The 27461-nt window shown below is 40.1% G+C and overlaps 1 protein-coding gene across 13 annotated transcripts in view; it reads left to right on the top strand.

Moving 5' to 3' along the window:
* Positions 1 to 27461, top strand: part of LOC144696068 (KH domain-containing RNA-binding protein QKI-like) — a 99479-nt gene that overhangs the window by 35470 nt on the left and 36548 nt on the right. For all 13 annotated transcript variants that reach the window (XM_078567289.1, XM_078567295.1, XM_078567293.1 and 10 more), the window contains exon 3: positions 15256 to 15372. In XM_078567289.1, the coding sequence (XP_078423415.1) occupies positions 15256 to 15372 (117 nt within the window). The remainder of the gene's footprint in view (positions 1 to 15255; positions 15373 to 27461) is intronic.

The raw sequence follows: 27461 nt of genomic DNA, 5'->3' as shown, positions 1-27461 counted from the left end.
TACATCACCATTCCCCACCAGGATAGCCTGAGGGTTCTCCACATTTTCCTTGAACAGAACCAGTGCCTGTCGTCGTCCACCTTGCTGAGCTTGTTCTCACATTGAGCAACTTATTTTCTCTAAATTAAAGGTGGTGTTATGGAAACCCACATGGCTCACAGATGTGTCTGCCTATTTGTGGGATATGTAGAACTTACTTTGTTGCAGCCCCTCTTGAATTTTCTCCCTCGCCTTGTTTTCCAGTGCATTAGTGCTGTTTCCTGCTGTTGCCCTGAACTGGACAATTTAATCAGCTTCCAATTTCCTCCTTTCCAACTCTTTCCTCCTCCTCCTCCCCCCCCCCCCCCCCCCCCCCCCCCCCCCACCCCCCACACCTGTTTCCAGTAAGAATTCTCTTCCATGCTCCATGTTTCCCCGTCTCTCTTATTGTCTGTCCTGACAATGTCACCTTCTACAATAGTACTTCCAAATGCCTTTTTTCCTCAACCAAGGATTCCCCTCCGTGGCTGACAGGATCCTCGGCCATTGTGTTGCATTCTCCATACTTCTCACCCCCTTCCCCCTCTGTCCCAAAACCACTTGGTGGGTTCCCCTTGTCCTCCCTTTCTACCAGCTTCCACATTCAAAGGATCATTTTCTGCCACCTCCAGCATGATATCACCAAGTACATCTTTCCCCCCTCTTTTAATATTCTGCAGGGACTGATGCTTCAGTGACACTTAGGTCTACTTCTTGATCACCCTGTCCGCTTCCCATGGCAACGTCCCACAAAAGTACACGTGATGCAATATCTGATTTTTTGCCTCTTCCCTCCCCACTGTACGAGGCTCCAAATGCTCCTTCCAGAAGATTTAGCAATTTACTTGTACTTTAAATTTAGCGTACTGCGTTTGCTGTTCATTACGTGGTCCCTGCTGCATTAGGAAGACCAAATGTAGATTGAGTGACTGCTTTGTGGAAGACTTCCATTCAGTCAGTATGCATGATCTTGAGCTTCTGGTCTCCTGCCATTTTAATTCTCCCACTCTGACCTCCCTATCCTTGGCCTCCTATTTTGTTCTAATGAAATGTGGTATAGTGTCTTACCTTTTGATTACACACTTTACAGCCTTCTGAACTTTGAATGAAACCCTTTGAGATCTTCACCTCTGCCATTTTTCTAGAAAGCAGCTATTTATTCTGCTATTTCCATTTTATGCCTCCTCTAGACACACCTTTTGTTTAACTTGTCCCATCACCATCTTTTGCCTTTCACGGTCATCCCTTTTATACCTTTAATCTCTTCTGCCTTTCACTCTATTGCAGAGTTTCCCTTTTGTTCTCACCCACCCCCTTTCCCTGCCTCTATACTTATTTGAAACCTGTTGAAACTCTAATTTTTTCCAACTCTTATCGAAAAGTCAGTGACCTGAAACGTTAAATCTTGTTCCTCTCCCCATAGATGTCCCCTTACCTGCTGAGTGTTTCCATAATTTTTAGTTTTCAGATTTTCAGTATATGCAGTATTTTTGGTTTAATTTTGTCAATTTTTAAGTCCATGTGAAGCTGAGGTGTTCTGCCAACCATTGGATTTTTACAATAAAAATAATTCCAAAAGTTTTGCAGCTACAGCAGCATCCTTAGATGAAGAGTTTCTGGACCTGGGGTGAGTTCTAAGCATGATTAAGCAAGAAATGAATCTCTAAAATAGGAAAAACTTTCTGAAACAACATATTGACAGATGAGGAAAGCATTTTACTTACGAGTTATAACTAGGAGTTACAAGCTGCAAAGCTACAGACGATGGCGGGAGAATGCCACTAGGTGAGCTGCTCATTTGGAGAGCTGGTTCGGACACAATGGACCGAATGGCAGCCTCCTGCGCTGTAACAATTCTGTGAAAGTGGATGTGGACTGGAAGGATGTGAATATTCTGCCGATGTTGTAGATGTGTGAGGCAGAACTGGGAAGTTATTGACCTATTAAGTTAACACCTGTAGCAAACATTTTAAAGCATATTATGGGATGTGTCCACATACATCTGCAGACCATGGAGGCTGCAATCGTAAATTGCTGTTATACATTGTCAAACAGATTCCAGTAAAAAAAAATTTTTAAATGGATAGTTGAGGGCAATCCAGGTGGCTATATGCTTAGCTTCATCTGTTTCTGGAAAGTCTAATGAAAGACCAGTTATGCAACTGAAAACGTTAAAATATAAGGTAACAATTGTGGGATGACCACCAGTTGTGGAGATATCTGATAAACTGGAAGGTACAAAGCATATTGGTGCACTTGCAGTGGCATATGGTGCCAAAGAAAAGTACCTTTCATGTACAGTACCTTACAAAGTTACTTTAGCACTGTATCCACTCCAAAGCAGCAATATGCTGTATTCCCATTAAAGTATAAACAATTCATTGAAAGCAAACAACAGACAATTTGTTCATGCAGTCTCGCGCACAGCAAATGAAATGTTAATATATTGCTTTGTTGCTGGTTGAAGGTAATTGACCAGGATAGCCAGCGAACTCCCTACTTTTCAAATAGTATGTGGAATCTTATGCCCACCTGAGCAGTCGGGGCCTCTGTTTAAGGTTTCACCCGAAATATGACATCTTTGACCATGCAGCATGCTGAGTATTGAACTGAAAGTATTTGCTTATATCATTTGCTGAAGTCCTGCAGTAGTGTTTGACCCAAGAACTGTTAAATTCAGAGATTGAAACTGCTGCTACCTGAGCCAAGCTGACACTTAATCACATTATGCAGTGTGCTCAAGAGCAAGAAGGATGATTCCAAGTTGACATTGGTGTAAATTCAAAAAACATTTGCTGTGGTGGAGATTGAAAGTGTTAGTTTCAGAGCAGACGGGCATATTTTCAGAAATTTGTGAATGAATTTGATAACAGTTTCGGAAACTGCATAAATGGCCTACTTTTCACGTGAACCATTGGGGAGTCAGAGACAGTTTCACTACAAGGTGAATATACATTGTTTTATGATATAAACACTACAGATCAGGAATCAAAGGCTTAATCTTGATGTGCTGACCCTGTGCTGAGTTAACTGTTCTCAGCTGGGTCTACAAGAGGTCATTACAGTTAATAATATAACCACTTGACAGGTTGTAATCAGCTAGGATTAGTGCTCATGATCAGTGACCTCCCATTCCTAATTTTGTGTGTTTAGATGTCTGAGGACAATTTGTTTCAGCTGTGATGACCCAGATGGTTGAGTAGCTCGCTTAACACTTGCTGTTGGGCAAGGAGCCAATTGATTACTCATGACTCTGGAGCTCGACTTCTTTTAAGTGACTGGGGGAAGAAAAAGCTCCAAACTCTTTGAAATATTTGAATTTCCAGCTGCTGCTTCAAATTGTAGTATTGCAAATGTTCCCTATTAATCAAATTTGGCTGATGCAAGTTTTCAGAGATTATGTTTAACTACTGAATATATTTTGATTTGAATTTGAAATTCAGTCCACACAACTGAGCAGAACTTCTTTTCTAGCACTCCGTAGTTCCCCACCTACCTCTGTTAATTCCTGGAGCTCGACTTAAATTTTTAGCCAGTCCCTCCATGATAGTGTGGAGATTACAGCCTCATCCTGTTGTAAAAAGGATTCATTTCTGCTGTGGTTTCTGATGGTTGGCATTCCCCAACCTCCTGAATGTAAAGCTTTGGGTAAATATCTGGAGCAGCATCACTGCACTCAGTTAAATCATTTTAAAGAAGTTCTGATTGAGAACAAAATTGCTGCATTTGTAGTGACCAGCGCGATTGATGATTTAAAGGAATAGTTTCCAAAAGATTTGGTAAATATTTCCAGATAAAGGAAAGCTTGATTTAAGCATTCGTGCTTTGTGTTTGAAATGCTGATGGCTTCATAAATTGAGCAGCTTTTTTGTATGCTGTTTGTGGAATGGACCCTGTCAGATTTTGATGAGGGTTGGAAGAACCAACCATATTAACCCTTTTTGGATCAAGTGAATGGTTGGAGGCTTTGGTTTACTACCTTTTGTATGGAGAGCATTTGTAGATTTTTCAGCATTCATCTTTTGCCTCTTTCAAAAGCTTGATTATATTTTATGAAAAACATGTTAATATGCTCAAGAAAGAAATGGGCAAATTGATCTTAAGTCATGAATTAGATTCAGCTAGTGTGTCCATGTTAAATTTTGTTTGCAAAATGAGTTGATGAGGATATGTTTTGACAGCAATTATTTTGAAGGCTAAAAGAACAGATCTGAAGGGCACTGAAGATGGTTCAGTTTTTTTAAAGCAAAGCTGAGAATGCAGCTTTGGTCCATTTTAAATCTGGGATCGATAACCTTGCATCAACTTGCAATCAACAAATTCATTTTTTAATTGGAGATGTGTGAAAATGTAATATTTTAGCCCTATCCTCAGAGCAGAATGCTGTTCCTTCTTTACATGTTGCAAAATGACTATGACGTAGCTTTGGTTTGGTTCATTATCAAGCAAAATGAGCCTGCCTTGCTAAATGTAATTATTGGGTATTCTGTTAATTTTGGGACATGTGGGAAATATTTTGTGCATCACCGCCTCTTACAGAATAGCTTGTACTACATGCTAATTATATTTATGTGCTTTAAAATATTCTTAATATTCCACAAGATGTTAAATTCTTAGCATTGTTAGTTGGGAGGAGGGAGTAAAGCTGCAGGGTGTTGTATACACTGCAGACATTGTCACAGTATTTTGAGCTATATTGTTATCAGATTTATGAAGTCTTTCTCTGGGAAAGCAGCAGGTTTCCACATTCCAAGCCCACGGTCATTTATTTCTTGCAAATGTTTCTATTATTGACTATTTCTGATCACCATATGGATTAGCTGAAATTGGGCATTCTCATTAGGGGCTTGATTTCCTGCACAACTAATATACAAATTTGGTGCATTTGCCTTCAACCTGGCGTTATATGTTTCTGAATCACCTTTTATAGGATACTGGATGAAATCAATCCTGAAGAAATTGAGTTTTTCATTAAATGCTTAACCTATAAACTTTAAATTGAAAATAGTCTATTTTTGGTGGAGGGAGCATTCAGAACAGCATTTGGCTCAGTACGGCAAGCTAACTGCAACTGTTTCAAACCATCTGTTTACAACTTGCATTAGAACTGTAATGGTTCACTTTTCTCATTTAAGAGAAAGGAATGAACAACAGTGTGGCATGGTTAACGGTATTCAGATTCTCATGCTATCTCAATCGCTGCAATTTGAAGATGCTTTGGGGCTCTTTGCTTTCCCACGTCCTTTTCTATAATATGATAGAGAAGGTATTCTTGAACAGATCCATGTATTACCAATGGTACTAATTTTTAAGACCATGGAATAGTTGAAGGGTTCTGGTAAAATTTTACCTTTTTCTGTCATGAGTCTCCTATGATTAGGCCCAAAAAAAGGCAAAGTTTGGAATGAGTATTTTTCTTTCTCATGGGCTATAGTCTTATGCCAAGTTCTTGCCTTCAGGAGAATCAATGCTAATTTCATTTGTTCTGAACTTTATTTTCCTGAGGACATTTGTAAGATCTTTTGCAGATCTTAATTTTGGATTTCCATCTCGAGTGTGCCTATGGGCTCCTCCAGGAGTCTGTTTCCCATTGTAAAGATAAAATGGCACAAGTATTGCCAACAAGAAGAGTAAAAGAATAAGAAAGTAAAGAAAGATAGAAGTGATAAGGGACGTGAGGATCATGAGAAATGGGATTAAAAAGGGTAAAATAGAATTTGGTTATCATGAGACTTAATCTGACTAATTGTGTTATGATTTTCATAACTTCTGACTTTAAAAACAGAGCCGTACTTAATTGATTTTCCCCAAATAATTAATATGGCAATTTTTTTGCCTTGTTAACTTGCTTTATATTACCCATGAACTTAAAGTTCATAATGACCAGTTCAGCTTTGGCTGTATAAAAAGCTCCAATTTCTGCTGTACATCTTGAGCTTTGTATTGAAATGGTTTAGCTCTGTGAAGTGATGAGTAAATTTAAATTTGCTGTGGATAAATTATTAATGAGACCCAAATAGTCACTTGGGAGATTGGATGTAAGGTCAAGGAAGGAGTAGCTGGTTGACTGACCTCAAACCAGTAATTCATTAATTCAGAAAAGTGAACTGCAGGGAGTTTAGCATGCTGTTGACAGGAATGGCTGATAATATTCTGTGGTGTGTGTATGTGTGTGTGTGTGTATATATATATATATATAATATATATATATATATATATTATATATATATTATATATATATATATATATATATATATATATATATATATATATATAAAAATATATATATATAAATAATATAATTTAAAAAAACTGCATTTCCCCATACAGATGTTTTGATCTTGTAGCTAATACTGGTTCTGCTTTATAACTGTATGGGATGTTCTGCATCTCATCTGCGAAAGCATACTTGACTTTACTAACCTGACAGAAATTAATGCAGACTTTACTGTTATGCAGGCTGCTGTGCCAATACTCCAAAGCAGGTTTGTTGTCCATCTGCAAGCCTGCATGAAAAGCTGCTTTGTCATTAACTCCTGTTAAAGCAGTGATACCTGAAATGCCACAGTAACTTCTGCAGTATTTTACTTCTGTCTTGAGCAGTGATCAGGAGATACCCAGTAGACAAATTTCTTTATGTGGTTTGCGTTTTTACTCGTCAAAGATTGTTATGATTGTGTCTTGGCCTGGGGCTTTTTGTTAAAACTAGAATTCGGCTACTAAAAGCCCTGCTTGTTCTTGGAACTTATTTCCACCTCATGCTGTGAAAGCTTGTGGCAGAAAAATAAGGGGTGGACTTGCAATAGAAAGTTTAGAATAGATGAGAAATTGATGAGGTTAAGCTGGACTGGTGAGCCTTGTCCTTATTCTGCTTCTAGTGTTGGGGTTAATAGTCATTTGAGGTGAGGGGCATGGATTTTTCATAAGATGAACATATTTGGATGGGTATAGGGTTTTCTGCTTGTCTTTGAGGTTTATCAGAACTGAAATGAAATTGTCAATTGGCATGGGGGCTAAAGTTGTGTTGCATATGGCATATCATTTTAGATTTTGTAACCTGAAGCTCTTTTACCTGTTTTTTTTTGTGGTTAAGAGAATTTGCAAGTTATTGAGACTGTAAAATATATTTTTCTAATCCCTATCTAGAAAGCCTTTTTTTACAATTGGTAATATGTAGTCGATGATTCATTGACTGAAATGCATCTCCTTGTGTATTCTAGTCCCTGCTTGCATTAACTCTGTTCCTGCAATTCCCCCCCCACCACACAACCATGAATGCAGTACTTGTCTCCTCGCATTGTGTGGAATTCCTATTTTGGCACTGAATATGCTCTTGTGTGAATTTGTGGCAAATTTATTTTCCATTTCAGAAGTTGGAAAGAAAACATATACCAACTTCACCATGAGAAAAGCCCCAGGGACAGTCACCATGTTTTATTGGCAGAGTTGGGAAATGGCATGAGGGCATTGTAAAGGTATACAGTTCCTCTGGTCCTTAGTGTATTGAGCATCTTGTTTGAGATTTCATCACTTTAATGTATCTTAATTGATGATGCTGAGGGAGGGGTAGGAAGAGTGAGGAAAAGTTTTAGAGACGGGGGAAGCTCCATGTCAATGCATAAGTCTAGCTGTTGGATTTTCATAGAGAATGCTGGAAATATTCAGGGTGGGGAGAAAAACAGAATTAATGTTTCAGGTCTGTGACTTATCAGAACTGGAAAAAACTAGAGATGTAACAGGATTTAGACAAATATATGTAGCCTGACCTCAGTACTTCCATTTTCTGTTGTTTTTCTGTCTTACTATTATTGAATTTCCTTGTTGCCTTAAGATATAGGATTGTGAATGTGATTCTGTACCTGCAAGCTTTGTATTCTGTTAAGCATGCACCCTTAAACAAAACATGACACCAAAAATGGTATAAACTCGTTCCAACCACTTTTTTTACAAAGTCAATCAAGAAGTTATTAACTGCAAGTGAAATAATTGGTTGCTGCAAGTCCTACATAAAACTACTTTCTACCTAATAATCATCTTGACATAAGAACTACAGAAAACTGGCACAAGGTTGTTTTAGATGGACTTAAGTATTGTTATCTTCCCATACTCTACAGCCACCATTGCTGCACTTGTATCTATTCATTGTGAAGTTATGAACATGAAAAGTGTTGCATTTCAGATGCTGATGCCATTCGACAGATATATTAAAAGCTAAGGAGTTGTGATCAGTAATTGCTTTTTCGCAATTGAGTTTTTTCCCTTGATTATACAAGGTTTCCTTTCAGTTAATGTTGAGATTTCTTTATTGTCCTCACCAGCAAAGTTGGAATTGGTTCAGCTGGCAATCTGACATTGGTTCTTGTTTAAACACCAATACATTTAAAGCTTTCTGTAAAAGTGAAACCTTGTTTTAGAAAAAATTCTCTATCTTATGCTCCCCCACCCAGCTGCCAAAATCAACTGCAGGGATGGCAAAACTGATTTGTTTTGAGCAGCAGTCTGATTTCATCCGGTTAAATTGTCACTAGTCAGTCATTTTTACACATTTCAATGTACTTTTGTTTTTGTCTATCAAATATAATGGGCTAGCTAAATCAACCCTGCTTGCTAAACATATTGCTCATTAGCTAGTTTTCTTGTAGTTTTCTATTTTTAGAAAAATGTTTAATGACCCCTACCATGATGAAAGAGGAATATTGTTCAGTATTTTTTATTAGGGGGCAACTGCATTTGCCATGTGTGTACATATGTAATGGAAATGAAGAATGTTAGTCACTGTCTTGCAGGCTGGCTCTCAGGAGAGTAGCGTAATGGGAGTTCTTTCCTTGAATGAACATTCCCAGTTGTATTGCCTAATTGCAAATGGGAATTGGAAGCTGCCTGTAACATTTTGGTGTTAAATAGATGGAGTGTTGACCTGACCATACTGTCAGGACCTCAGTATGTAGATATGTTTGTCACTGCAATATCATTACATCAGAATCCTGCTATTAGCACTATCAAAGTGGTATGTATGTTGGTCTTACTAAGGCCAGTGGCAGCTAGACAACGCAGAATGGAAAATGGGTGTTGTTCATTGCTGATCTGAGCAACAGTCACGGGTTTATTTTGAATGTGTTGCTGGCTGAGAACACCAGAACAACTTTCTATTATAATGGGGGGAGGGTGAACAAAGTTGGTCTTTGGGATGAAGGGGCTGCCTGATGATTAAATTGGGGTCGTATTCTCTGGACTTCAGAAGAATGATGGGCAATCTCTTTGATGCTTACAAGATTCTGAAGGGGCTTGATGGGTAGATGCTGAGAGATTTTCTGTTGGGAAATCTAGAGCCCCTTGGGCACAGTCTCAGGATAAAGCTGATTACTTAGAACTGAGATAAAATTCTTTCCCTCAAAAGGGTTGTAAATCTTTGGGAAACAAAAACAAAAATAGCTGGAAAAACTCGGCAGGTCTGGCAGCATCTGCGGAGAGGAGCAGAGTTAACGTTTCGAGTCCGAATGACCCTTCAACAGAACTGGTTCTGTTGAAGGGTCATTCGGACTCGAAACGTTAACTGTGCTCCTCTCCGCAGATACTGCCAGACCTGCCGAGTCTTTCCAGGTGTTTTTGTTTTTGTTTTGGATTTCCAGCATCCACAGCTTTTTGCTTTTATGTAAATCTTTGGGATTCCTCCAATCCAGAGGGTTGTGGATACTCAATTGCTGAATACATTTGAGGCTAGGGATAGATGGATTTTTGGTGTCGTAGGGAATCGAGGGATATGGGAAGCAGGCGGGAAAGTGGAGTTGAAGCCCATGATCGTATTGAATGGCAGAGCCAACTCGACCTGCTATATGGTCCACTCCTTGTCGAGAAAGCACTGGGGGGACTATAGACTCTGCAAACTCCTGGGTAATTCAAAAAAGGTACAAAGCTCAAACATATTCCTTTTGTTTGCAGAGAGCAGGTCCCTGTGTATGAATTTGTCACTTAGCAAGTGTAAATGAGCCATGTTACAAGCTCAACTGATTATATTCAATTGGCTGTTAGTGTAGCTATTCATGTACTCGGTTGTTCAAGTGTTTCCCAGTCGTGGAATTACATCTAAGGGTAAACATTTTGTTTTGGTTTTTGCAAGTGCAGGCTGGTTGAGTACAACCTGTACTCTGCCTATTGGAACAACCAAAGGAACGTATGTTTGATTCCATCAGCTAATTGTTGGGACGTATGACCTATATACCTGGCATCATGCAAGCACTGGAATTCACACATGAAGCTGCTCAATTGTGCAGTAGGGACGACGTCTTTGTGTTGGCCCACCGTGGTCCACCTGCTTCAATGGGTACTTGGAGCTTAAGTGGACGGAATCGATCACTCCAAGCTGCAGCAAATATGGCAGAAACTGTCATGCCAGAGTGGGACTCCTGAGCCACACCAGGTGATGCTTAACAGAGTTGTCCGCCACAGCGCATACCAACATTTTACAAAGGCTGCTACTTAACTTTTTTGTAGGTCTGCGCATCTTAATAGAAAGGGAAAGACAATGAGGACAAATGAATTTCATATACAGGGGAACAAATAGATAGTGACTATTTCCACTGAGCATTTATTTAATCTTGGAAAGCTAGTATTCTGATGTAATAAATTAGTGTATGTAAAATGTCTCAGGAATTGATAGTTCAGAATATTCTAGAATAAATGAATGCCAGAAGGGGGAGAAAATGTCATGGTAGCATAAATATGAATTTTGTGCAGTTGGAGTCTGAAAACCTGGGTGAGTGGCTAAATTGCAGTTGTCAAAGGATTTTTCACAAGCATGATTCAACTTGAGAGGCTGACAGAATTTCCATAGCACTGTAATCTTATTATAGTCACTCTCTAGCTGTATCCTGCATTGCCTCAGTGAGACCACAGTATCCTCATCTGTAAAGAAGAGGAAAAAGACATTTAAATTGATCTGATCTTGGGAATGATGAAATTGCTGGATTTTAATACATAGCAAATGCTCAGTGCCATCTTGTGCTTTAGATTCATATGTATATTTACTGTGAACAGGGTGCAGCTACTATTTTACATGGAACATTATTTGTGAAAGGTGTTTTGAGTACACCCATTTAAAGTCGGTCACTGATTTTATAAATAGCAGACAAACAAATACATTACAGTCGCCACATTCACACTTCGTGCTGAGGAGAACTTGCCATTAAATTGTACTTTATAATGAACTAAAATATTTTCTAAAAAAAAGCTTTTCATCATTAAAATTAATCCTTAGTGTAGGTCTGAATTCCAGCATATGTTAGGTGTTTCAGATACTTTTTGTTCAGTGTGACAAAATAGGCCTTTCCTGTATTTCACCTCCATTCATGTTCATTTCTCATGTTCATGTTTATCTCCAAAGGTTAAATTAAAAGCTGTTTGATTTACTAGTTGAAACCGTAAATCCACTGCTTTATTTTTTAAATATGTAATTGGGCACTGGTTCCCAATGATTTGTTATTGGTTTGTATTAGTGATGCTGAACTTGCAGAAGGTACATTGCATATTTGCTCATTTGTACAGTAATTTAACATTGCAAATTTGAGGTGCATTCAGGTTAGGAACAGCACAGTTGGACAGGGGTGTACATGGACTCTCCCTCCCTGTTTTTGGGTTTGATTTGTTTTTCACCTTTTGCGCAGCTAGGTTCCAATGTCAGTGTAATCAGTCTATTTCTCTTACCCTCAGGCTAATTGACCACATGATCAGGCCAGGTTGGTTGATCGAGAAGTTAGGCTACAGGTGTGTTAATCACTTTATGACCTATGGGCATGAGATGCCTGGGTGGTGATAGCACTTATTTACTTGGCATTTAGTATCTCTAACATTGGGCAGAGTTTTCCCAGCCAAGTGGAGATGAGTTTTAGAGTGTGCAGGGAGTTAATGCCCCTGAAATTGACATTGGGTCAGAATTCTGACTTCATCCTGCCCTCTTTGGCTTTCTGTGGGTTGAGTTATGAATCCTGCGGGGAACCCCCTTGTGTCTAGTGGGAAATCATTGAGCCAAAGGCAGTTAGCCTTTTTAACCCTGGATTCCTTTTTTCCCCAGCAGCATGTGTTTCACTCTGTGTACACCTTGCCAGGGTCACTGAGGTGGGTGAACAGTAGGGAAAGTTTCTTCAACGAAACTGATAAAAGCCTTCTGAGTTTGTCAGTGAAACTTAAGAGCTCCAGTCATGGATGAGAGGCAGCTGTTCAGAGTACCACTTCTGAGGATTTGACAGGTGATTGCCAAATTCATGAAAGGCACTTTATTGGTCTTACACTTCACTCACCTTTTAGCTGCACTGCTGTCAGCCTTCAACGTGGTGTGGGAGCAGCTCATGGAGCTCCACCTTTCGCCTCGGCTGAGGGGCAAGAGCAGAAGCCACACCACCGTCATCCAGCAGGAGCAGCAGCAGTGACTGTTGCTGCCTTAGCTGCATGCCCCTTCACAGGACAAAGGATGGACACTCAGCTGGAAGGAGGTGAGGTCCCCCAACACGGTCTTACAAGCAGAGGATCAGCGCGCTCTCCATGTCTGAGCACCAGTCCCTTGGGAGAGACGGGCTCTGATGGCAGGTCGCTGATGACGTCTAGAGCAAGACCTTCTGAATGCAGTTGGTGGGGCATGTATTGCCAATGGCCACCAGTGTGCCTGTCGTTGGAGGGCCACAGAACCCTGGTGTGCCCCCCCCCCCCCCCGACCCACCAGGTCTCTGCCTTTCACCAAGTTGTTGGCTGTCTTCTTGCAAAACTAGAAAGCAGGGAGGTGTGATTATTCTTAATGGCTTGTGTGGGAAGGATGCCTTTTTTTATTTGGTGAGTGACTCAGGCATCCGTGAAAGAGGGCAACAGGTGAGAGTGAGTGTTGACTGCTCATATGGGGCTGCTCGGATGGTGATGCAAGGAGAGGAATGACTGGAGCTGCAAGGTTGACTTGAAGGGTGCTGTTCAGGGAATGTTGAACAAATCAGTGTGGGACTTGGCATCTGACAACATTATGCCATTCGCCTGTCATGCCCGCCTGATCTGTATCATCCTGCTGCACTATCTTCAGATTGAAGGGAGCACACTTCGGTTGCTCACTTTCTCAGCCACTTCCATCCACGCCTTTGCTTGCTTCATGAGGTTGTCCTCGTCCTCTCCTTGGGAGAGCTTACCTTGTAGATCCCAAGGGGTCTCCTGCTAAGATTTAGATACCTGGGAGCAGCCTTCTCTGTTCTTCTGGTTGGAGCAACCTCAAAAATCAGATGTTGGTGAGCCCTTGTAGTCCATGCTGGAGTCCCATTAATTAGAAATCCTTTGAAAGGATGAGCATATCACCCAACTCACCCTCTGGTCGGAGAACCTGGAGGCAAGGTGCTAATGCCATTGGTTCTCAATGCCCCTGCCAACTTTGAGGCTTTAAGTCCACAAAATTCTACCCATTGTGTTAAATTAGGCCTGACTTGAGGTTGTAGTCCTGGAGATAATAATCTAAGAGAGTAACCAAGAAATCAAGTAGGGAGTTGAGAAGAAACTTATTTACCCAAAGAGTGGTGAGAATGTGAAACTCTCTACCATTCAAGGGGAAACTAGACCAGCAACTGAGGCAAAGGGAAATAGAGGGCTACAATGATAGACTTAAATGACTAAAGGGTGTGCTCAAGTGGAGCATAAACAGCATGGACTTGTTGGGCTGAATGGTCTGTTTCTGTGCTGTATATCCTGTGTAGTGGGTGAGCTAGAAACTAGTTGATCCACTATGCTGTTCAAGGGGGATTTCAAAAGTTCCCTTATTTAGCTTGGTATTTTAAAAGATTAGTTTAAGCCCTCCCTTCCACTGGATCAATTCTACCTTATTTTTTAATTGTTGTACAGTCTTCCGATTGCTATATATTATACATCTCAAAAATAAATCTTCAGTTTAATTTGTGTTGCAGTCTGCTGTGTTTACGGTATTTGCCTTTCCAAGGAGTTAGGTTACATCGGCATTCCATGTGATCTACAGTGTTTGCTGTAAATAGAGGGCAGGTAATCGGTAATCCAGGATATGTGATTAGTACAATAGGGGCATCAGTTTTGGTTCATGTGACTTGATCTGCTTATGAAGCAGTGTTCTTGCTATGAGCGCAACACAAGTGGTGTGAGCAAATTGAAACTCTAATGGACAACTTGAGGCTGAAATAGTCATGCAGGATCCTAAAGGATGAAAATTAACTGAAAATCCTGCTTTTGTATGTCCCTGTTTGCAGCGACTAAATTAGAACTCCAACATATGCAGAAAATTGGACATTTAGAAATTCTTTTGTATGCTAACACAAACTTTATTTTATGGAGCTGCATACTCTTAAATAATTGGGTCTCTTACCTGCCTTTATGTTGTGTTTTGTCTACTTTCACTGCTATTATTTCTCCCTGTGATGCTTTGTTCCCTGCCTTATTTTTTAACTTTTGCTTTCAGGCAGGAGTCACCAATTGGCTGTATTTGGGAGAAAATGCCTGTAGCTCCCCATGCCCTCCCCAATAACGGTGCTCCATTCCTTCCTCGGCACCCTTGTTTTACTGTCACTTGCTTTGGTCTTAACCAGGTTTTCTCTCCTTCCTTCCCCTGATCTATTATTACCCTCTTATCCTGCTCTCACCCTTCCTTATGGGTTCTTCTGAGATTTGGTTACTTCCAAAATTCAACTTGCATTTTAGAAGAGAAAAACTGCAAATGGAACGGTGCTCTTGCCTCAAATTTTAGAATTAACAATTAAAGCATTTACATTTACCATTTCAAATTGGTGGTGAGATAATTAATTGACTTAAAAATTAATTTTTTTTTTGTAAATTGAGCGTTTGAGAGAGCATATTTTTCTCCTATCTCTTGTGTTTTTTCCTGCTCCTCCCAGTTACAGGAATTGAAAAAACATGGAAATTTATCTTCAAGATTTTCCTGAAGACTTGATTTAGATTTAGTTTTCAGTGAAACATGAATCAAATCTACTAAATTATAGACTTTTTGTCACGGTAAAACTACTTGGGCATAATGGTTTTCATTTATACATGTGCATTGAAAACTTCAAAAAATTGTCTCGCAGAACCTTGTTTGCATCAAGCTGTTGGCAGTCTAAATTGAAAACAACTGTGTATTTAAGTCTTAAAACTCTGTCCAAATTTTGCAGGGTTAATTCAGTACTATAAACGTGCCATCCAGTAATCAAACTTAATTATATTTTTGCGTTCTGACGTTGGCCTTTTTTTCTTCCTCAGTTTAACTTCGTTGGCAGAATCCTTGGCCCAAGAGGTCTCACCGCAAAACAACTGGAAGCAGAGACTGGTTGCAAGATCATGGTCAGAGGGAAGAGTTCCATGCGGGACAAAAAGAAGGTAAACAGCATTGCTACACCTGGTTTACAGAATGGATGATTACAACATGTTTTTGGGAAAAGGTTTTCCTGCTCCTAAAATTGCCCAGATTGAGAGGATAAATGACAAGCTTCTGACCAGGATTACAATGAAAGATTTCCATGAACTCCAGTGAAATTATTACATTTATATCCTTAAGGAGACTGGTATTTCTCCGTTTGCATATAAAAACCTTTTGGTGGAGAAAGATAAAATTGGTGCATCCTAGCTTGCAAATCCCTCCAACTGTGTGTGTGTTATCCTTCTCCATTCTGCTGCTTCTGCAAATGTTACACGAATGACTAACATTATTTGTGCCATTAATGCAGATGGAATGAGGTGACTTACCCACACTTGATATTCCTGACAGGTATAGCTTTAGTTAAATGCTTTAGTTAAATTGTTGCAACAATATCAGAGGAAAACACACCAGCCCAGTGGAGCCTGTTTTTCTTCGAGCCTTTTGGTTCCTAAAGTATCCATATGGCTTTTACATGTCCAAATGACACTGTATTAGAGACAGATTTCTTTTCTGTCTCGAATTGGACCAATGCTACCCAAGCACTTTTCCTTATTTCTTACCTTTTAATAATCAGGTACACAGCTTTGGACAGCGGTCATGACTACCTTGTTGTTGAAATAATTTCCTGAAACTTGATGTGAGCCTTGAAGTGTGAGCAAAACCGGTATCCTTGTAGATACATTTTGAGAAGGGGCACCACCATGAGCTCCACCACAGGCACCCTCCTCAATCTGGAGGTCTCAATTGCAATACATATTTCACCTTTCACCCCTAGCATTCCTGAGTAGTACACCTAAACATTATTGTACAGGCTGTGGGGATACAAAGTTAGAGAGGCAGCTATGATAGCGAAGATGATGAGCAAGCTAGCCACCAATTGCAGCACAGTTGGGAAAACTTGGGCAACTTTCAGGTGGTAGCACTGAAAATGGCTATCAGCTTCCACCTGAACCTGCTTCCTAGATTTAAGAAGCATAAACAAAATTACCAATACTGTAAGTCTGAGCTATTGTGAAATACTGAATTTTCAATTTATTTATTCTTTACAGGATGCAGGCAGTGCTGGCTAGGCCAGCATTTGTTGCCCATCCCTAAGTACCCTTGAGAAGGCAATTATATATGTTTTTTTTAAAGACTTGCATCTATTTAGAGCCTTTCACAACTTTGTTCCAAGGCACTTTACTGCAAATCAGTACTTTTGAAATGAAGTCACCGTTGTAATGTAGAAACCACCTACGTTTGCAGTTCTTTTTTAAATCTCAGGACTGCCTCTTCAGCTGCTTGAATCGGCAATCCAAAAAACAGCATTCAGATTTTGGGGAAAATTACACTGCCATATTTATGTGGGCTGGTGAAAACTATCTGGCTCTGCAGGATAGACTTACTGGTTGGCACCAGTCCACCAACTATCGGGACTGAAGTCAAGAGTAATGAGTGAAACTCTCAACTTCGGGGATATACAACAGGGCAAAATGGATTGGCTGCCTGTTGAACAGCCTGTCTGATTTTTCTTTCCTCCGACTTGAAAGGAAAATCAGGCTAGGTACATAACTGGCATGACCTGTGCTTTGTTTTATATCCCCATGAATGTAAGTTTCTCCCAATGTGTTTAAATTAAAAGGATGGAAGATAAAATCTAAATGTGGCCAGCATCTCTCTTGCTAGTCTGTTTGAAAATCTCACACTCATCCCTAAATACACCTGTAATACTTGTGATCTGTTCCCTGTAGTTCCAAATTTGCATTAGCCATAATACATAGCATCTAATTTTTGATTGGTTCCTTTCCCTTTGTGGAGTAAATACTGCATGCTGAAAACCAATTGAATGCACCGATAAACAGAAGATCAACGGCTGGCCTTCTGAATTTATTATTCCAACAAGGTGCTGTTCAAACTCTGCGCCAGGTGCATATTCCTTTCCTGTTGGCGGGTTTGTCTATTATTGATGTGCTGAGACTGGTGTACAACTCCAGAGATCGACATGAAGCAAAGAAGAACTTAACATGAGTTGCAGCTAGGGACGACTGATTAAAGCAGAACTGAAGAAGCAGTTGATCAAAAGGTGCCTGATATCGACATACACCAAGCTGCTTTTATTCCCTTAATAGACTAATTCAGTGTCACCTTAAATCCTAACTGGACTTCTAGAAGTCATGAGAGGCCAGAGATTTTTTTCTCTCAAAGCATTTCTGTGAAGCCCCCAGGCATGTACTGCATTGTTGATGCTGAAACTAAATTGTCAAAATTAAGTAATGTGCATGGTCAAATTAGGTAAACTGAGAGCTGGAGTTAGCTGACTTATAAGCTATTACAGATACAAGGTTATTTATTTCACGAAAGAACAGGCATGTTTCTTATTCACATTTGTAATTGTATATTATGTGTTTATGGTATAAAGTACATCTTTACACCAGGAACTGCTTCACCATGTTTTGTTAACCTGACTGAGATTTCCTACAGTATAACATTGGCTACACTTAAAGTATTCCATTGTCTCAAAGCAATTTACAGCTATCGATTGGTTGTGAAAGGTGCTATATATTTTTTTTTATTCATTTATCAGATGTGGGTGTCGTTGGCTAGGCCAGCATTTATTGCCCATCCTTAATTGCCCTTGAGAAGGTGGTGGTGAGTTGCTGCCTTGAACTGCTGCAGTCCCTGTGGTGCAGGTACATCCAGAGTGCTGTTAGGGAGGGAGTTCCAGGATTTTGACCCAGTGACAGTGAAGGAACGGTGAGATATTTCCAAGTCAGGATGGTGACTGGCTTGGAGGGGAACTTCCAGTTGGTGGTGCCCCCATGCCCTTCTAGATGGTTTGGAAGGTGCTGCCTAAGGAGCCTTGGTGAGTTTCTACATTACATCTTGTAGATGGTACGTACCATTGTCGCTGTCCACTAGTGGTGGAGGGAGTGAATGTTTGTGGATGTGGTGCCAATTAAGCACTGCTTTGTCCTGGATGGTGTCAAGCTCCTTGTGTTGTTGGAGCTGCATTCATCCAGGCAAGCGGAGAGTATTCCATCACACTCCTGTCTTGTGCCTTGTCCATGGCTGACAGGCTTTGGGGAATCAGGAGGTGAGTTACTTGCTGCAGGATTCCTAGCCTCTGACCTGCTCTTGTAGCCACAGTATTTATATGGCTATTTCAGTTCAGTTTCTGGTCAATGGTAACCCCCAGGATAGTGGAGGATTCTGTGATGGTAATGCCATTGAATGTCAAGGGGTGATGGTTAAATTTTCTCTTGTTGGAGATGGTCATTGCCTGGCACTTGTGTGGCGTGAATGTTACTTGCCACTTGTCAGACCAAGCCTGGACATTGTCTAGGGCCTTGCTGCATTTGGGCATGAACTGCTTCAGCATGGGGTGTAGCAAATAGTGCTGAACATCTGCACTTCTGACATGATGGAATGAAGCAGTTGAAGATAGTTGGGCCTTGGACACTACCCTGAGGAACTCCTGCAGTGGTGTCCTGGAACTGGGATAATTGACCTCCAAAAACCACAACCGTCTTCCTTTGTACTAGGTATGAGTCCAACCAGTGAAGAGTTTTCCCCCTGGTTCCCATTGATTTCAGTTATGCTAGGGCTCCTTGATGTCACACTTAGTCAAATACTGCCTTGATGCCAAGGGCAGTCCATCTCACCTTCTCTTGAGTTCAGCTCTTTTGTCCATGTTTGACCTAAGGCTGTGATGAGGTCAGGAGCTGAGTGGCCCTGGCAGAAACCAAACTGAGCATCAGTGAGCAGACTATTACTAAGCAGGTGCTGCTTGATAGCGCTGTTGATAACCCCTTCCATCACTTTACTGATGATGGCGAGTAGACTGATGGTGTGATAATTGGCCAGGTTGGATTTGTCCTGCTTTTTGTGTACAGGACATACCTGGGCAATTTTCCATTTTGCCAGGTTACCTGTGTTATATCTGTACTGGAACAGCTTGGCTAGGGGTGCATCAAGTTCTGGAGCACAGGTCCTTGTACTGTTGCTGGAATATTGTCAGGGCCCATAGCCTTTGTAGTATCCACTATCTTCAGCTGTTTCTTGCCATAATGTGAAGTGAGTCAAATTGGTTGAAGGCTGGCATCTGTGATGCTGGGGACCTCTGGAGGAGGCTGAGATGGATCATCCACTCGGCATTTCTGGCTGAAGATTGTTGCAAATGCTTCAGCCTTATCTTTTGCACTGATATGCTGCACTCGTCCATTATTGAGGATGGGGATATTTGAGGAGCCGCCTCCAGTGAGTTTAATTGTCCACCACTCTCAACTGGATGTGGCAGGACATGCAGAGCTCAGATCTGATCCATTGGTTGTGGAATTGCTTAGCTCTGTCTATCACTTGCTGCTTCTGCTGTTTGCCACGCAAGTAGTCCTGTAGCTTCACCAGGTTGACACCTCATTTTTAGGGATGCCTGGTGCTGCTCCTGGCATGCCCTCCACTCTTCATTGATCAGTATCCTGTGTTTACAACAAGAGGGTACAGAAATGTTGATGCAATTGATGACAGTCACAGCTGCATGTTATTGGAATGCAGCTCCTTGTTAACGAAAGCTGCTGGCTGCTCTTCGGGTGCCTTAATGGCTACCTGGGTGCAGTCTATAACCCCATGAAGTTGAGGGAAGCCAGCCATTGCAGCAAATCCCAGAGCATGCTTATTTTGACTGACATTTGTAGGAAAGGTGGTATATTGGCCCTTGCAAATATGCCATTGGTGAACTTGATGCACTGCTAACTGAAATGAGCCCTGAAAGGAGTCTAAGGCCAAAAAAAGTTAAACATAGTGGTGATTTTGATGTGTGGCCAGATGGCAACAGCTCTTGGTGCAAAAGGTTGCAGAGATCAGCAACAGTCTGCTTGGAGATGTATGACCATTTTGTGCACTGCTGCTCAGATATACAGAACCTCACTTTTGGCTTGTCAGCACAAAATCCTGGGTGGGGTGTTCTGCAAGCAGTCTACCACCTCCTAACTGGTTCACCTGCTCCTTTTTAGGGGTGGGACTGTCATTTGCCATTCCTTTTCTAACACTGGCTAGAGTGGCACCCATGTTAACTGTGAATATTTATCCAGAGTGAGGTAAAATGAGAGAAGTCTGGAACAATCAATCTGAGTTTAATAATCCCTTTGTAATCCAAAAAACACAGATCCCTTATGATCAAGTTGCCTGCAGCTTAGTGCCCTTAACGAAGCTTCCATTAGCCCTCAAAGCAATTGTGATAGGTATTATTGAGCAGAACTCCCATCAAGGTGAGTGAATTGAGATTGGGACCTTGATTTTCCCCATGTTCATGGTGGTTGGTGAGAATAAAGCAAAATAGTGGTTTTAATTTCTCAGCTGCCAGGTGAAGTGGCTTAAAATCTCACTGAGTTGTGACTTTTCATTTATTTCTGTTTGATGGGAGAGACCACATTGAAGGAAGTAGAATGTGCAGCCTTTGAAAAAGAAGTCCAAATCCACTTTTAAAAAGTAAATCTTGCAATGCATCTTTCTAAATTTCTTTTGTTTGTGACAATAAGCCTGTTTTGACAGCATTTGCTAATGACGAGTTCTGTCACCCCACATCTTCCCTTAATGAATCACTGGCGGCCAATAGAAAACTGTGATAAGACATTCTAGTAGTTTGAGCAGCTTTCGAACATTGCTAGATTGATTTGATAGAAGTTAAATTAGTTGTGTTGTAGGAGCTGATTACATGGGCCAGAAAATGTATTAGAACTTTTTACCCAGACATTTGCACTTCTGTTTTGCTGAGTTTGTGGGTTTTGCTCTAGTGTGAGAAATGTGCACTGCAAATCAAATCTTCCTGCCATTAATTAGTTTTGAAGGTGACAGATGAAGTGTAAAATTTCAATGCTTAGTCATTTTAACCTGCAGGCTCATTAAACCTGGATGAGTGGCACAGTGTGTATACACTTCATCTGTGCATTTTTTTTCTCCCAAGACTTTCATTTTGTAAAGCTTGTTTTTTTTTCTGCAGTTTGCATATGTATTTCAAACTTTTTCAGCTTGCATTCATATTGCACGTGACACACATTTTGCCAGCTATTAAAGCTTAATATGTCAGCTTTTTTAAAAAAAAATTGAGATTGTTCTCAATTGTGCAGGAGTCTGAATAAGTCAACAACAACCCAATTGCTGTTTTTGATCGATGCCAAGAATGAAGAAATTGGGTTAATGATGTGGGTTTACTACCTCGAATTCTAGTTTAACCAGGGATGGGATACCTTTAAAGTGGAGCATGTTGGGTACTCACTTTAAGCCTAGATGGTTCTAATCATACTGATGTATTGCCTCCAATGTGTTATGCCTCCACAATTAGGCAGTTGCATTTGATGTGCTATTGGGTTCCATTCTTGGCTGCTTCCTCGTCATTTACATGCACCTCATTAACATTTTCCAGTAGCTTGATGATGCTCATTTTATTGCCTTGTCCACTGGCCCAACAGCTGCTGCTATTTCTCTAACTGCCAATTGAACAATAAAACTTGGAGGTGCCAAAACTTCAAATTTAATTTTGACAAAAGCTGAAATTTTCCACTCTGGCTCAGAAATTAGTTGAGGCTGAAATCAATCTATCTTCCCAACTGCCCTGGCAAGATGTGGAAAGCGGTGTACTGTTTGGCTTGGGCTTAGTTCCCTTTCTTCCTTTTGCCACACCCACCTCAGTCCAGCCTGTCAGCCTGCAGGATCAATTGCCTCTGCTGCCAAACTCCAATCTTTTAATCATTAGTTTGAGTTAGCTATTGGGCTGAGGGCACTTTTTTTTGTGTTGGGTTAGATCCACGAAGTTGGAATGCTTTCCCCATATGTGAAACCAATTCCTTTCGCAGGCATGTGTAACTTTTAAGATTCATTTAAGGAAGCTCAATATTGATGCTGTATGACTTGAAGATCAAATTACAGATTTTTCCACATTGACTAAATTGCTCGAGGGACAACAGGGATTCAACCCAAGTAAATCAAACTATCGTTAATTGTTATTCTCTTGGAAATGGAGTGTGATGTAGGTTTACGTTTTTGCTAGGGTGATTTTACAGGTTAACAGAATAATAGCTGCATCAGTTCCCTTTTTGGGGCATATTCAGCTTTTGTCAGTGAATAAAGAAAAGAGTGCAAAGCATTTTTGTAAAAGTAAGGAATTGAAGTGTGGCGGTCAGTGCAAGTACACAAGCAAAATAATCTTGAAATTTGCTAACTTGGGAAAGGACTTTAGAAACCTTGTCAGTGCTTGAGTCTTTTTATATATGGGGTGTATGTAGAGCACTACAGTTAGTTTCTTAATCTGTTAACCATATCATTAAATGGCTGTGGTTTTCAGTGCTGCATTGAAGTGAGATAGATGAGCCTTACATTGTAAGGGGATTGGTGGGGGACGCTGGTCAATAGTTAGATCATTCTCCCTGAAATATATTCTATGACAATATTGGGTAATTTCAGTAGCTGTGGGTACCGATGCAGGGAGCATACCTACATCATTAATAACTTCAGATGGTGCCAAATATTTACTGAAGTTGAAACTTGTAAACCTGCCTTTTATTCAACAAATGGCAGCCCGAATCCCCCTCTACCTAACAGTGCAAAAATTGCAGGTGGTAGGTTGCATATGTACTGTAGGGATGGGAAGATGAAACAGTGAAAGGGAAAAGCAAGGAAATCATGAAATGAAGCAAGAGTGAGTGTAACAAAACAAGAACAGCATCACGAGCTTTTCTTGTGCTTCTAGTGTATTTCAAAATGTGGTATTTTTTTTACACTGACTTTAAATTCACTTTTTTCTTGCATTTTTAAAGATTTGAAAACTGTCATCATACTTAATTGTAATTTATAAATTATAATTTTATTCCTCTTGATTTCTGTATTTTCCGTCTGCCTTTCTGCATCTTGTACCTTTCTACTTTGGCTGATTATGGATAGCCAGTTCTGAAGGAAGATTTCTTTGCATTTTCTATAATATAGAGTAGGTTTATGCATTTCAAATGAAGTTAAAATTTTGGTTCGGTGCAGAGAAAGAAGTATTTCCCTCCACCTGAACTTTCTGTTCCTGGTGTGGTCATGCCTGTATTGGATCAGTTTATATATATAGTATTGCTTTCTAATGAATAATTCTGTCTACCTCAGCACTTCTGCTGAGTAGATTTCCTCTTTTACGTTGCGGACAAATTTCTGCATCAACTAGATTAATCTTAAAGCCATTGTTTTTTCAATTCTGTTGCCTCCTTGCTGGCTAGAGAAAGTGCTTGTAGCAATTCAGCTTCCCTGCCTGGTACGCTGATCACTTCAACTGTGTAGCTAGTTGGCAGTGGCATAGTTTGACAGCTGAGGCCACACTACTGTGTGACATTTAAGTGTAGATAATCAGAAAGACCTTGGTGTCCAAATACACACACCCTTAAAGGTGACAGGATAGTTGATATGTGGCTAAAAAAGCATATGTTTTATAGTGCAAAGAATACAGAAGTGAAAGATCATACTAGAACTTTAAATCATCGGTTGGGCCTCAGCTACAGCTCAGGAAAGATGTAGTGGCACGAGGCTACAGAGGAGGTTTGCCAGGATGTTATCAGGGATGAGGGACTTCAGTTATGAGGAGAGATTGGAAAAGTTAGGATTGTTCTCCTTGGAACAGAAGGTTAAGTGGTGACCTATTAGAAATTTTCAAAATGCAAGATTTTGATAGAGTAAATAGAAAAACTCTTACTTCTGGCAAGTGGTTCAATAACCAGAGATCATAAATGGAAATTCAATGGCATAAGATCTGGAGAAGAAGAGCGAAGTTTACACTAGAGTTGTCAGGAGATGGAGAATTCTACCTGACAAGGCTGTGGAAGCTAATTGCACAAATAATTTGAAAAGGGAGTTGGACAGGTACTTGATGAACAGCTCAGAGGGTTACAGATATAATATGGATGTGGGACTAAGCATGACTGCTTTTTCAAAGATTCTGCATTGGCATGATGTACCAAATAGCCTCCTGTTCTGATTGATGAGAGATGAGGAACTGTGTAATTGTTAGATCAATGCACCATTTTTTTTGATGGGGGTGGTGGTAGGTGTGATGGGGAAAGTAGAAGCAGGGATTAACAAAATGCCTGATTATTCTGGGTGGCTCTGGAATTTTAGCACTTTTGTTTTAGTGGTTCTGTTGGGATACGGGAAGTTTTCTTGTATTTGATTCCAGAATTTGTATTTCTTCTTGGTAAGCAGAACTGGAGGGGAAAGAAATTGATGTTGGTGAATTCTACATTATTAATCGAATAAATGTAGCGCAGGTGGGACATGTTTAAATGTTCAAAAGTCCAGTGGATTTATTCGAATACCAGTAATTAGATATTTCTTAATGTTCGCTCCAATATACCAATCAAAGTTATGAAACTGCTTTGCTGCAAGCTTTGAAAAATTTACTGCAGGAATAGAATACTAAACGTGAACACTTAATGTGCATTTGAAACTGCAGACATCCCACAATTGTTGCATGATTAAATTATTCCAGCATTGCCACCTGTTTTTTTTTCATTTCATTTAAAGAAAAACTTCTCCTTCCTACCAACCCACCCCCAACCATCCAAAAATGTTGATACCCTGGTGTGTTCCTGAGCAGATGCACCTCCATGTTTAGTGCAATAGTCTTCTGAAGATTTGCATTAACTATTGATGGGGAGGATTATCAACCTGAGGCTAGCAATGGATAAGATTACTTCATCAGGCCTTGTCTACTAGAAACTTTGTCAGAATGTTTGAATCATGTTGACTGTTTCATTTTGCTACAGATATCTCTAGGTTTAAAAAAAATTAAAAATCTAGAATTTCTTTACACTGACAAAATTCCTCAGTTGTGTTGATATCTTGAAAACATTGAAGTTTTAAATAGAAACATTTCACTGTATCAGACTTTCACATTTCATTATTGATGGATCAAGAGAGATTTTAACTTTTCTGTACGTCAACATATATGAAAAGCAAGGAGTCAAAATTCATGCTCTGGTATCTATTGTCTTCTGCCTCACTTAGGAGGAAAAGAAGTCTAGATATTTCTGTTTTATAGTTCATCTGTGCCACTTGCATCCTTAATAGTTGAGATTTTTTGTGCAGAAATCATTTTGAAATTTTAAGAGAGCTACAGTGTTCAGTGCTGAAGGTCAGAAATGTTAAACTTCCAACCATGGCTTCACAGTTTCTGTATCTTATGTAGGTCTCCACTCGTACCATTTCCTGTTCTTTTGGCTGATATTTGCTTGCTTTGCTCAGTTCTCATCTTTGCTGCTCCAAATGTAGAATGTTCAATGCCACGCACAAACAGTTCAGTTCCCTCAAAATATACATAAATATTTCACTTCTAATCTAAATGTGACACTAGATAAGCATGCAAGTTTTTCTTGAACCTTTGAAGCTCTTGTAAGTTTACTCAACTTCATAGCTAAGAATCATGAAAGTCCCCTTTTATTACCAATTTAAAAATGTTTTCAAAGGGAAATTTCAGGTGTTTGTCAAATTAGTTTTACTGAATTCTGGATTTATCAGTGGACATTAGTTATAGTTTGAAAAAAACGACAGATTTCTGATGCTAGTGAAATTCTAAGCCAGTCATGAGCAAAAATCCATTTTAAATGTTTTTGTCTGAGGCTATTTGTTCAGTTAATGAGCTCAAGGGAGCTAAATGTTGTGGGTGGTTAATGTTTCAGTTCAACTGTTATATCCACCTACATTGTCTTAATTTAAGAGTACATTCACATTGACTGTAGCATTGATGTGAAATGATTTTTGCTTTGTACAAGCAGGTATTTCAGAAGTCCAATCTGTATCCAGATTGGGTCCACCTGATCATCAAACTCTTTGTTTAGAATTCAGTTTGCATCTTGAAATCAAAATTCATACACTGCAAGTTTAGTGTTAGATCTTCTGCCTTGCCTGCCTAAGAAAGGGAGGAAAGAAGACTATATATTTCTGTTTTATGATTCATCTATGTCACTTGCGCCCTTAACAGTAAGATTTCTAGTACCATGCCTTACCTTTACAGCTCTACTGAATCATAGAATGGTTGGAATACACAGAGATCATTCAGCCCATCATGTCTGTACCAGCTCTCTGCAAGAGCAGCTCAACTACTCGCACTCCTGTCTTTTCCCCATAGCCCTACAATTTTTTGTTCTCTTCAGCTAAGTATCTAATTCCCATTTGAAAGCCATGAATGGGTCTGCCTCCATCTTGGCAGTATGTCCCAAATCAACGTTGATTCGAAGTTTTTATTGAAATTTACAACCTGTAAGGAGACTGTTTGACCCATCATTCCCGTGCCAATTGACGAGCCATCCAACCTAATTTCACTTGTGGCTTGTGATCCATTGCCTTGTAGGTTACAGCATTTTTTAAATGTTATGAGGCTTTCTGCCTCTACAACCCTTTTCAGGCACAAGAGTTCCAGAACCCCACCAGCCTCATTTCCTTTGGTTCCTTTACCATTCATCTTAAGTCGGTATGCTCTGGTTCTTGATCCTTCAGCCATTTATTTTTATCTATTCTGCCTGGCCCCTCGTGACTTTGAACGCTTCTATCAAATCTCCTCTTGACCATCCCTTCTTGAGAACAGCCCCAGCTTCTGAAATTTATCCTAAAGCCCCTCATCCTTGGAAACATTCTCATAAATCTATTTCTATACCTCCTCTCATTCCTTCACATCTTTCCTAAAGTGTGGTGGCCAGAATTGGACACATTGCACTGGTTTGGTCTCAACAGGAGTCAAATGAAGATGCACCATAACTTCCCTGCTTTTGTACTCTATAAAGCCCAGTATTGTGTGCCTTTATTAACTGTTTTCTTAACCTGCCATGCCACCTTCAGTTGTTTATCCATAGATAGCCCCAAGCCCCTCTACTCCTGCACACCCTTTACAAAAGTAAAGTGCCTTTAATTTATATTGCTGCTTCTCATTTTTTCATTAAATGTATTGTTTCACACCTCTCTGCATCAAATTTCATCTGCCATGTGTCTAACCATTCTCCCAGCTTGTCTGTTGTCGTGAAGTTTATCATCATCCTCATAGTTTACAATACTTCCC

Source organism: Cetorhinus maximus, chromosome 21 (genome assembly GCF_964194155.1).
Source record: "Cetorhinus maximus chromosome 21, sCetMax3.hap1.1, whole genome shotgun sequence".
Classification (NCBI taxonomy): domain Eukaryota; kingdom Metazoa; phylum Chordata; class Chondrichthyes; order Lamniformes; family Cetorhinidae; genus Cetorhinus; species Cetorhinus maximus.
Note: the sequence above shows the minus strand (reverse complement) of the source record. Positions and strands in the feature narration are given on the sequence as shown.